General features: G+C 38.1%; 1 protein-coding gene across 3 annotated transcripts; it reads right to left on the reverse strand.

Annotated features, from left to right (window-relative positions):
• Nucleotides 1-586: 586 nt before the first annotated feature.
• LOC120791385 (kynurenine--oxoglutarate transaminase 3-like) lies at nt 587-8,402 on the reverse strand. 3 transcript variants are annotated; one of them, XM_040129830.1, is made up of 14 exons: nt 8,176-8,402; nt 6,254-6,344; nt 5,825-5,886; nt 4,957-5,101; nt 4,410-4,559; nt 4,222-4,308; nt 3,962-4,084; nt 3,738-3,858; nt 2,866-2,942; nt 2,690-2,779; nt 2,405-2,591; nt 1,541-1,614; nt 1,339-1,425; nt 587-1,187 (listed from the first exon to the last, which is right to left on the reverse strand). In XM_040129830.1, exons 2-14 carry the CDS (start codon nt 6,341-6,343, stop codon nt 1,131-1,133), a joined length of 1,350 nt encoding a protein of 449 aa, XP_039985764.1. In that variant the 5' UTR covers nt 6,344; nt 8,176-8,402; the 3' UTR covers nt 587-1,130. The 3 variants fall into 3 exon arrangements, with proteins under 3 accessions (XP_039985764.1, XP_039985765.1, XP_039985763.1); XM_040129831.1 differs by having other exon boundaries at nt 8,126-8,402; XM_040129829.1 differs by lacking the exon at nt 8,176-8,402 and adding an exon at nt 6,608-7,209.
• Nucleotides 8,403-12,863: the final 4,461 nt, after the last annotated feature.

Below are 12,863 nucleotides of genomic sequence, written 5' to 3' on the forward strand. Positions count from 1 at the left end.
TCGGCTGTACTGTCTGAATGGGTAGAAAATTAAGGAAATACAGTTTACCATTTTTAGGTGACATTTGCTATTTTATCAAGGCTTACAAGATCAAAATATTATTTAGCAATATTCTCCAGCTAGGTACCATTTTGCTGTACTGAGCAGACTAAGCCAGAGTCTACAGTAAAGGCCTACATAAAGCACTAGATTTACTGTAACATTGAGTTTACTGGTAAGGCAAGATTATGAAGTGCAAGCATAAGTGCTATGTGTAAATCATATGTAGCATTTAATGCTTTTGGGGATTGTGGGGGATTGTGTTTCACTATTGTGGCAGTGGAATTAATGTAACAATTCAAATGTATTGGGTTGCACTTTGGGAAAAATTGAAAGGGCTGAGCTTAAGAAAAACAACAGCATGATTTGAAAAAGGTCAAGCTGAGTCAGTAAATTTATTAATTGCATTTATTTTAACCAAAGAGACAACAAACATCTGCATCATTCGTGGTGACTTCTACAGAGGTTTTTTTTATATATATATATATATATATATATATATATATATATATATATATATATATATATATTATATATAAAAAAATATATAAAAAATACACGTTAGCAAAACCCAAGCAGCTAATTCCATCCAACTTGTTATTCATATTTGGCAATCTGTAAGTCTACACATTAAAGAGGCTCAACCCTATCTAGGACCATGTAAGTAAAAATTTCAAAAAATTGTCCTGTGTCTGTTGTGTGTCTAATGTTAAACCCCTATGCAAATATTATCATAACAAATGTCGAATTAAACTATACAGTATTACAATAGGAATGAATACGGGGTTGTTTATATCCACCGTGGGATAAAGGATAAAAATCACACTTCACCTTAGATAGCTCACCTCACATCTTAGGGGACTTATCACAACAATTCATTCCAGGCATGTTAACTACAGGATCCTCTCCCTCAAAACAGGATTCACTCCAAAGTGTGGACGCACACTTTACTATTAACGGTTTTACTATAAACATTTCACTAATTTCCAGTTTGTGCGTAATGTTGCTGTCAGATCCCGACCGTTCAGGTTGACCACAGGGTTTGTCCTCCTCCCTCAAATCATGCGGAAGTCTTCAGAAACTGCACTCAATTAAATCTTATTCCAGTTTTTCAGAATGTTGCCTGCTGCATGGAGAGTACTGTCTTGCTGTTGACAGAAAGACAACTGAAGGTTATGAAAATACTGTTTTTCAATACAGAAAAGAGGAAACTGTATCTCAGCCAACATTTATTTTTACTAGATGTTTTGGATGTTCTGTTTTTTTGGTATGTCACAATTAAACAGTTTTTGTATTTACCTTAATGAAGCAAAAGCGAATATATTTCTCAAACTGCTTTTTGGACTCATCCCCAACAAATGCTGTGACTGGAATGGCTGCCAGTTTCTATAGGAAACACATTTTTATTAAGAACAGCAATAAAAAAAATTAAAACATAATGGCTGCAAAGTGAGTGTTGTTTATTGTAGGGAGCAAAATGGAATGAACTCATTTAATTTACCTTTTCTTTAATCATCCACTTCACAAACTTGTAGTCATAGGCTTCATCATCAACCATATGTGACAGGTCCTGATCTACAATGAACACAGAGTAGTATGGTTGGGGTCCAACACACAGTCCCACTGCTGATCCAGTTCCAAATTGGTAAAATATTTATTTATGATGTTACAATTTTCAAATCTTATCAAGATATTGTTCCCCTTTTTTATTATCTAAAATGTTTCCAGTATGAATTTATTTATTTTGCACAGTAAGGGTATTTCCAAAAACAAAGGTATGTCCAGTAGTTATCCGAGTATATATTTTTCTTGTTTCTATACGTGCGGTTCAGTGGTATTCCCTTGGATAAAACTCGAGTTTTAAGTGTAATGAATTTCAGTCACTGAGTTACACTTTTACATAACTGGAAATTCTTTTTACTTACGATATTTGTCAGCTATTTGGTTACTGCACTGAGTGCAATGAAATTACACATCTTTAACTCTGAAATTGGTGCAAGTAGATGTCCAGGTGCAAAGAAACCTTTGGATTCAATGCAAAAATATCTCTACATAACAGCAGAGTATCTTCTTTTGCATAAAGCGATCTAGGATGTTTGACATATCTGGTAACTCTCCCATCACAATGACAACTTTGAGATGTTATTTCCTCCCACTATGAGTTAGAGATTCCCTTGCACATAAATTGCTAACCGTCTGTTCAATTCACTTCTGTGAGGCACATAACATCAACATGACAAGGGAAAACTGTTAACGAAGCTGTATCAGTTAGAATGAGTTACCAAGCTGTAGATGTCCACAATATTTGCACGCAACACTAGTGTAAACAAGTCATAGATGTCGGTTTAAATGTGCAGCAACTCACTGAGAGATGTGACATCCACCAGCATGAAGTAGCCTCCCTCTGGGATGACAGGAGTCATACCAACCTCCTGCAGGATGGCAGCCATGCGGTCCCTCTTGCCTTCAAGTTCTTCTGCCAGTGAGGAGAAGTAGCACTCGGGCTGACCCATCAGCTCAAAGTTCAAGAGCAAACCTTTTGCCACGGCCTCCTGTAGATTAACAGACAGGCTTCAATATAAAAATGGAGTTGATTACTTACTATTTGATTGCTTTTTCTTACAGATTTGAAGGACCTTTGCAGACTTGCCTGTAAAGGTGTTGGACAGGTGTACAGAGTATTCTGCATGACGGTCTGAAGATGCTTTATCAAGTGCTCAGGTCCGATAGACCAACCAAGCTAGAAGACACAAAGTACAATACCAGGATGTGGAAGAACTGATTGTTGAGGGTAAAAACAGTATTTTAAATCCACAGATTTCTCACCTTCCATCCTGTAACACTAAATGTTTTCCCTGCACTGCTGATAGTAATTGTTCTATCCCACATTCCAGGCAGAGTGGCTATAGAGAAAGAAGACAATATACTGTATAACAGGAAATACAACATTCAGTGCTTTCTATAGAACTGTGCTGACGTATACAAAGTAAATGCTTTGAATGCTCCTCAGGGCAGGGTGAGAAGTGTAAGGCCACAGTCACACTAATGTTTATAACAGTGATATTTCAGACTGACATCCATTCATTGCAATGAAATCCCAGGGGATCAGAGAACTCGCAACGACAGAGTTAATGTTAATGCATGTGTTGAATCCCTAAATAAAAGAAGCTTATGAGCTGTGTTTACACATCCAATTTTTAAGAGGTATTATTTGTAGTCAATCATGAGACAGAAGTTGATGGTATAAATAGGTCTCTTGAATAAAATGTCTTCACTTATTGTCCGGTTAGGTAATGAGTTAGCTGGTTGGCTTACTGGCAGTTAACCAGCCAGCTGCTTTGGTGGAATATTGTAACTGGCTAGGGTTAGCATGTTATGTGCTAGCATGCATGTGAGCAGTTAGCTTGCCAGCCACATTAGCTCCCTAACATCTTGTCGACATAGAGGGTGAATCATAAGGAGCACGTTAGCAAAGCAGCAGCAGTATCTCTAGTGCTCCATGTGTGTCTACACAGGAGGCATTCAGGCACCACATGAGAAGCACTCAGAGCCCAACACACAGTGACTGTAGTTACGTATGTAAAACACAGGATAATAGACTTGGGCGTCAAAATAAGATCTGGGTCACCTGGTAACACCTTTCTGGCAAAGACAAACAGGTATGTATGTATGTATGTATGTATGAACTGAAAACGTACCGATTTTGATATGTTGGTGGCCCCTGTAGATGAGCCACTCATAAACCTCATCACTGAAGCACAGAGTGTCATGTTTAATACAGAGGTCAGCAATCACCTGCAACTCATCTCTGGTGAAAACCTGCAGGAAGAGGACAGAAGCTACTGTAAGCACTTGATTTTTCTGTCATGACGAGTGACCCAGTGTTTACATTTCTCAAACATGATGAGTGACGTATACTTGCCTTCCCTATAGGATTGTTGGGAGTGTTGATGATGATGGCCTTTGTCTTTGAGTTGAATTTACTGGAAAGCTCATCTGGGTCAAGAAACCAGTCAGCACTTGTGATGGTCTTCTTTTTGGACTTCTAAAATATTGCAGAAGATATTTTGCATCATGACCCTCAAAATGTTCTACCTTTCTCAGGCCAGAGCAGTAGGTAAAGTAAATACTGTAAATATGGAACGTGCGTGTCAAACACCAGTGGCTTTAGGTTGAACTTACAAGGCGTAACGGTATCAACACAGGCTTGGCCCCTGCCATTCGTACCATAGGTACATAGCAATCGAAGAAAGGTTCTATTATGATGACCTGGAGGGAGAAACATTACACAATAAATATACTGCAAATAATGGGAGCATGTTTATGAATATAAACACCCTTGACCCAGTGAGAAAGAGAGAAGTCTACACCTCATCTCCCTCTTCCACCAGTCCTTGCATGGTGGTGAATAAGGAACCATAACCCCCAACTGTGACCAGGATTTCTTTGAAAGGGTCAATCTGACGTCCATAGACCTTCCCATAAACCTGCGAAAGGGCCTTCACCAGAGATGGATGACCCTTTTAAATAAACAGAAGATGCAAATTAGAAAAAAAAAACCAAAACAGTATATACAGTAAACAGTGGACTAGAAATTTTGATTTAATTCTACCCAACACTGACTGGTAACACATATTTTACTCTATTTATTCAAAACTACAGCTCAACACTTGTCAGAACAGTAATGGTAGTAGCATTTTAGTTGGTTTATGGAGTGTGTCAGCACTCACTTCCCTAAGGCACCTATACGCTGTGCAATAACAATGTTACCTGTTCATTGCATGTTACATTGTGTAAGATGGCTTGAATACGGTCTTGGTCCCAGTCTGAGAGACATCACTTTTATAACTGGGTATCAAAATGAATTTGCTTTTCGTAGTAGTCTACCATGGTACCACAGTTAATCAAAAGGCTTACAAAGCCTCTGGTGTACTGGTTCATCCTGTCATCTGACGCTGCCTCCGCTAGTGCCTCCTTGACATAAGAAGGTGGAGGGATGTCTGGATAGCCTTGGCCGAGGTTAACAATGGATGGGTCTGCTGCCACTGAAGTAAACGCCACCCTGAAATGACAAAGAAATAAACCATGACTGGATAGAACAGAGCTCACAAAATGATCTGACCCAAGGGCAAAAAGCGAGCAGACACAAAATATTTTCAAAGCTGATCCACTCAGACTCTCTGGCTGTTGTAATTGGACCTTGAAAACCTAAGAAGATAACAGGAAACTGACTAAAACACTGAAATGTTTCCCTCTTATGATCTCTAATCACAACATTTTGCTATGGTTTGATATCAACTTTGACTGACAGCTATCTCTTCTGTTACAAGCACAGTCAAACTTACTTATGTGTATACTATAATGGAAGAGACATGCTGTGACCTATAAATTACACCATGTCTATAGAAAATACATATACAGAACTCATTTTGTATAAAGTTCCACAACTTCCTTTACTTTACTGTACACCTTATTTGTCAGGCTTTGCTCAGAAATCTGTCTGGCTGGGTCACTCACCATTTTCTGTGGCTCTCCAAGCACAGACGTCTCATACAAAGACTAAAGAGAATGGTGCTTTTTCCTCCCTACGGCCTTCATCATGGTCTGTACAAGACGACTGAGCTTAGATTTAACCTTAACTGAGAGGTTACCATACCATGCTCGGAAACCGTACCTGATTATGCTCTCTAGAATTTTAGAAGTGGAAACTGATCAGAGCTCTGTGCTCAGAACTCCTCTTCTGCCGTGTCATACATACAGATGAAAGTTTTATTCTTTCACTTACCAGACATTTTTGTCCAGTCCCTCAATTCTTTTTGAGTGAGTGTGCCTTGATTTCATTATATGCTGCAACACAAAACCAAAATACATTACACCTAACTGACAGAGTATTAATTGCTCAATTCCATTATGTCTAACTGTTTTTGCAATGGTAACTACAACAAGTTCCTAGAGCGCTTGTCCAGCAAGAAGTGTGGTAGAAGTGGTTTTGTAACTGTGGTGGATGTCTCACTGTATGAATTGAATCTATTATCCAGCAATTCTTCAACACCACTTTGCTAACACTGCACTGGTGTAAACAGATTACCCTTTAAAGTTGGTCTAGCAGTTCAAATACATCCCACCTGTCTACCCAAGAACCTAGATCTAGTTTATTCACCAAACAAACATTAAGCAGAGCAGCTAAAATAAAAGATTTTTGAGTTTGACTTACCTGTGAAGTAAAAAACTTTCTTCTGCAGTTTATGTTAACTGAATGATATGAGAACCTGGAGCAATTCAGGACTTGTCGTGCTATGTTCATGCTGCACAAAAAGTGAAAGATGAAAATTACAATGGAAATTAGTCTAGCTTATTATGCTCTCCCATGTTAACCGGTAGTTTTTTTTCGTATGTTTCCTTTACAACGTGTATGTTAAAAAGAACAGTAAATCTAAAAATGTAGAACAGGTGTGTCTTGAACCCAAAAACTTCAGAAATTACTAGTGATGGTCATTTTTAAGCCATGGTCCAAACATTCTTTCATTTGCATGAGGCACTAACTACGCTTATATCAAACTGTCTTTACCATGTGACTGATGATGTCCGAAGCATCACTGAACCACAGGGGTGGGCAGCGAGGGGTTGAACAGTACGAACATTTGGCGCAATCTCATAACCCACAAGATAAAAGGGACATGAGGAAGCGGTTGAATATAGTAGCACTCTAATGAATAAACGATCATTATCAGAACATCCTAAACAACATCCCTGTTGCTTTCTTTCATCAAAGTTTCAAAGCTTTGACTCTTTTTCCGAAACAATCAGTAAGAAGCGTCACAAGCTTCATTAAGGCTTCATCCGCCCCTCCCTTGAAAATTACAGTAGCAAATTTTGGTTGATGAATTAGTTCAGTTTGAACACATAAACAAGACATTGATTCTTAGTTAGTGTATCTGGTAATGTAATTCTGACTATAAAAAAGGAGAGAGCTTAAGAAAATGTAAGAAAGACATTGATCAAATGCAAAAACAGTAACACTGAATATTAAAAGAACAAATACTCTGTGGTTGCACTTTTTTTACCCTTCTTGTTAGTTTTGGTTGAGAAAAATTCCATAGCTTCATGCTCAATTAACTGACTAGTTAAATGACAGAAAATCACTCAACAATAAACCTGATAATTGATTAATCACTTAGGACATTTATAAAAGGATACATGCTATGCATTACCTATTTCCAGCATCTGAAATGGACTACTTTTCTCTGTTTTTTACCTTTATAAAGTGAGTATCTATGGGTTTTATACTGTTTTTCCCCCCCAAAATCTTTATTGAAAACAATCATAAACTCTAAATGCAGCAACTTTCCCCAAATGGGAAAGTGGTCTCAGACTTTTGGACCTCACTGTATGCATGTATAAGATAAAAGAGGATGCTTAGTGCCAGGGAAGAACATTACACAAAAAGTAGGTATAAGGATAATTCAGGGAAGTCATCACTTTGGGTAATATTAGGAGAACTAACCAAAATAAAAGAGGTACAGATGTATGTTAAAGTAATTTCAGTCAATATCTTAATCTCGGGTGTTTGGGGCTTTCTTTTTTTTCAATTTGATTGACTAGTGGGAAAATAGCTGAATATAATTACAAAGTGAGTAAAAGTGCGAGGGTTTGTACTGTTGGTCAGAGAGAAAAAAAAAAATACTATCCTGCAAAACTACAACAGTAGGTGGCGCCTGTGTGTAATGACAAAGTCCAGCGCAGGGTCCAGGCACAGCTCCAACAGCATAATGTTGCACATGGCAAAAGCAATGATATTATCTGGTATTGATAGACTGAAAACCCAGGAAAACCCTGCCGGGGAACTTGTTCACCCCCTGACGTAAACCATGTAAGCCATGCGCTAATGTTAGTTACAGCCCAAAACACATCGCCTGTCAGGCTGCCGTTAGCTAACGCCGGCTATCACCCTCTACCTAGCTTTAGTTGAAAGTACCAGCATGTCGTTATGGCTGCTAAAACGGACTGACTGTCCCGTAGACTTTCTTTTGCTGTTAATCTCAGTGACGACAGCGGCCACCAGTCCTTTTTTTTAAGAAACACGTACCATGTACTGATAGAGGTTAAACCGCCGCCAGATCAGACACCACAACTTACTTGCCGTCAGACTGTGGCCCAACCAGAGCCCCGGTGACACCGCAGCGTTCAGGAGGAGGAGACGTCGTCACGGGCTGGAGAAAATGGTGCTGCCTTTACAGTTATCGGAAATTGGCAACGCGTACATGTAAGCTACGGAAAGCACACGTGCCCCGAGAAGGCAAATTTGGCTTCAGTTTTTTCGTGATACCTAGTTAGGAAAAAGCGACGGTGAGCGTTCCTGTCATCGGGGGGAAATAGAGCAGGGTTGCAATATGTGTATTGTCGTATGGACTTCCTCTTTAAATGTTTTCATCATGACAATCAGTTTAAATCATATGCGTGACGCACATTTTATTCTGCCATCTTTCACTGCATTAGAATAGTTGTCGACTTTTAAATTGTTTAGACAAAGTGAAAGACGGCTACTTAATGTCCAGCATAAGATCTGGGAAAGTCTTTTGAGACTCAACGTATTGTTTCCTATTGCTATGTAAAACTAGTCATGTAATATTACTCAGCAAGCAAGGATTTTCTACGTAGCAGCCCTGAAGGCAGCATTGTCCCTGACTGGGTGGACCTGACGAAGTGATGTCCGTTTCACTCACCTTCGAGAAAGTTCTCGGTTTTATAAATTATGATTTATGATAAGTATGATAAGTAATCGTTGTGGTCACACACTTTTCTCGTCTTATGCTGGTCATTCTTTTTAAGTCCACTGACAGTCCCCCCCATCCCAACCAGACAACCAGCCAGCCCCGAATGCATTGTTGACATGATTGTGCCAAGTCAGGCTGACAGCATGAGGTGAAACAAGTCTGCAGAAAACGCTTTTTTTTTTCATTCTGTTATCAAGCTACAGGATGTTCTGCAGCTACCACGCTGGCATTTTGGAAACGAAATGACAGCATGTTTATAACTGAACATGTAGGGCTATTGAAGTTAAATTTGGAGGAGAAAAAAAGCTATAGAATTAATGAATTCTGTAATGCCTAGGTAGATTTTTGCAGCTAATGTATATTTATTCTGTATTGAGTACAATCTTGGTGCATTTCCCCAGAAAGAAAGAACCAAAAATCCAATCACATTAGACCAAAGACACTATTACACATTTTCCTAGGGCTTGTGAGTTGGTAAATATTTAAGCATTAGATTGGTTTTTGCACAAACAGCATCTGTCAAGATGTTGGAAACAAAGTGAAGTTAGTCAGTTAAACTCTCTGCGCGATTTATCAGGAAAACACTTAATGCAGACCTGCTGAACAGGAATATCCCTGTCTTGGCAGGGTTTTCTCTCTTGCCTGCACCTATCCAGTCTGCAGTCATTTGTCTATAGGAACTTAGGGATCATCTGATTGCCTGCAGGGCCTGTATATTTCAGGTTGTAGGATCCTGTCAAGTATGCATTATCATCAGCACTCCATCATCTCATGGATTCTTTATATGTTAAAAGTGTTTGGCCTGTATGACACCTGCTGGCCTGCAATATTTCTGATGAAGGTTTCCAGCTTTTCTGTGAATTCATTCCCTAACTTATGGAAAGTGTTTGCCTTCCCCTGCATCAGGAGTACTTGCTTTGTGTTACATCGCTCTCAAGTCTAAATAGCTCTTCCTCACTTGTCTTTTATGACGGTTTCCAGCTGATTATTTTGTAATGGACAGACTAAGGACTTTTATCAAAATAGCCATGCAAGCTTTCAGTAGCTGCACAGTACCCAAACTTCAGCTCACTCATAACATCCTAGTGATGTTTGCTGCCGGTGTTGTGACTGCCACTACCACTCAGCGCATTACAAAAATAATACAGTTTTATTTAATGCAACTTGGGAACATTGTAAAAATGAGAAAAGTAGCGAATAATAGCAAAACAAAGAATATTAATTATGAGTTTTTTTATTCTTTCATTTCAGATAGGATACATTTAATCAAAGGGTTATGTTATTTTTCAATACTGTTGTCATGATGGACACTCCTTGTGTTCATGGTTTAGGTTTTTGTGCACTTTTTTTGTTTGTTTGATATATTTTTATTTTTTTTTCAGAGAATCCAAGGATAACTCTCACATATGAAAGCAATGACACTGAAATTTTAAAGTTTATATTGATAAAAAGTTACTTTTTGATTAACCTCCTGTTAATGGCTTACCCTGTTTAAGTAATGAAAGTGTCATCTTTTTGATGGAAGTACTCTGCTACCAGAGGTCATTTCAGACTCTCTGTCTTACATAGGGCAAACATTAGGGACTGTTGAAAAATTATTAGGAGGGGACAGGGGGTCAGAAAAGTTGGAGTGTATTTTAATTTCTTCTTTTGACCGGAGGTAGAAAAATCTGACATTTTTGTGAGCGCAGGGGGAACTTTAACTTTTTTCGCATCCTAAATCTAAAAACTATATATACTATATTTTATTTCAGCCTTCTTTTGCAATACAGTTAATAATTATATAAACAGTTAGATCAAAAAGACAACTTTCCCATGCGCCATGGTTTATAAAGGTGCAATGTGCCATATGCATAGCAAAAAAGTTCTGTCTCTGACTCAGGGTTTTATAGATGTTTTCCTGAGTGGCGTCATCAGTTAGGTGTGCACACAGGCAGGGGGCAGAAAATTAGCTAATGAGAAGACCAACATGAAAAGTTGTTTTTGTGCCCAAAACTGCATGAATCGCAAACATAAGGAGTAGAAAATGTTCATTATCTCAATTAGGAAACCTGCCTGTTAGCTTAGAGAAGAATTAGCAGTTGGGTCAAGTGATCTGCCAATACTTTTCCGTAAAATTATAAACAAGTGCACAGAGTCTCTTTTCATGATCGGCTGATCAGTATAACTGATTAGAGCCTGTATTGACACAGTTTGTCAGGAATGAAGCGCTGCCTGTTTACACTGCAGTCGTCACTAATATTATAGTTTTTGCATTAATGAAGCACATCTGGCATATACTCAGTGTATGGTATATCTTGCAGAAATATACATGCTAATGTTACAACTATAAAAACCTTAACTGTGGCAGCAGCAAACAGCATGACAGTGTTATTTTTTTTTGCTAACTTTGTGCCTTTAAGTTTAACCTGTGCTGTCAGATGATGTTTTAGTGCAGACACAGGTAATTTCTCTCTACCTGTGGAGCTAACTTTGATTATTCTCACCGTAATATGTATTATGCTAGCTGCCAGAGCTGTCTATCAAAGGTGGCCCATGGTTAAATAAAAAACGTGCAATGCACGGATGTATGTCACATACAAATTAACTTCTAAACAGTAATTTCACAGGTTTACAGCAGCTCCTTTATTTCTATACATAAGTTCTTCTGACATTATGGAAACATGTTTTCTTTTCCAATGCTGCATGGGCATCCTTGATTGTTTGTAATAGGGAAACCTGTCTATTTATCTGTAGATTGGTGGTACACATTGCAAGTTCTCATAACTTAACTCATAACTTAACTAACAGCATATTGCACTTCTTTGTTTTTGTTTGTTTTTTACAAAGTGAAATGTAATGCAGTCAATAGAGGCTTTTCACAAAATGTCCAAGTTTATGTCAAACTTTTTTCTGTGTTTAAAGGGAAGCAGTTGCTAAGTGCAACACTATGGTTGCTAGGGGTTTAAGTGTGAGGAAGATGCAAACAAAAGATAAATCATTGATATAAATAGGACAAGCTATTAGAAACACTTCAGAGTACAACGCAATACTGTCCAGGGGAAAAAACTGCAGCTGCAACATGACCATGAAGTTTAATCAACACCTCTGTGAAACAGTTTCAACATTCACAAATTTAAAATTATTGCAGAGCAGCTGTATTAGACTGCATTAGTTTTAGTTAATTTTACCTCATAAGCTGACAACTGGGTGTATGCTTCCCAATGAAGAACACATATGTATATTTTAATATTTTGCAAGTGTATACTGCATAGTGGTTCACTGAGTATTCACTCTCTCTCAATAGAAGGATCTGGCTTGTGTCAGCCAGCAACTGTTGTGGAAGTTCTTTACTAGTTTCTTTTTAAGAAATTCTGTGTTGCAATTGTGGAGATGGAAAGGAAAAGACATTTCCCCTATGGTAATCAAACATTTTACGTTATTAATACAATACAATAGATCTAAACTGCAGAGGAAACAGATGGGGAAAGTGGAGGAGCCTGTAATTCTGAATGTTTTACAATATTATTTAGGGGGGAGATACTTGTCTTATACAGTAGCATCCGTGGAAGCTGCTGTAACTAATTACACTCACTCAAGTACCGAACATAAATATGATTTTGAGGTACCTATACCCTATCACTGGTTTGCATTTCCTGCTGCTTTATACATTTGCTTCAGAGAAGTAGAACAGAAATACTGTACTTTTTATTCCACTACATTTATTTCACAGCTACTTGTTTCCTGGTTTAGATTTAAATTTTAAAATTTAGTTTATAAAACACAATGCATTGCCACAGATTAAATCAGTGAAATAATATATGTGCATTGAGCTAAGGAACTAAGATTAATATTTTGTCCAGTACACGGAACAATATGACATCATCTAGTATGCAACAAACCAAGCCATTACGAGCTGTAACCTGAACCCAATGAAAAGCAGGCTCAATAGGTATCATGCAGAGATGGAAAGCCTTAAAACAAATATCTACCTGTGAAATAAAACCACTGAATGAAACATCTTTGATTTTTTTAAATATCTCAAATGAAAATTAGCACTTTCCCATGAAA

Source organism: Xiphias gladius, chromosome 6 (genome assembly GCF_016859285.1).
Source record: "Xiphias gladius isolate SHS-SW01 ecotype Sanya breed wild chromosome 6, ASM1685928v1, whole genome shotgun sequence".
NCBI lineage: Eukaryota > Metazoa > Chordata > Actinopteri > Istiophoriformes > Xiphiidae > Xiphias > Xiphias gladius.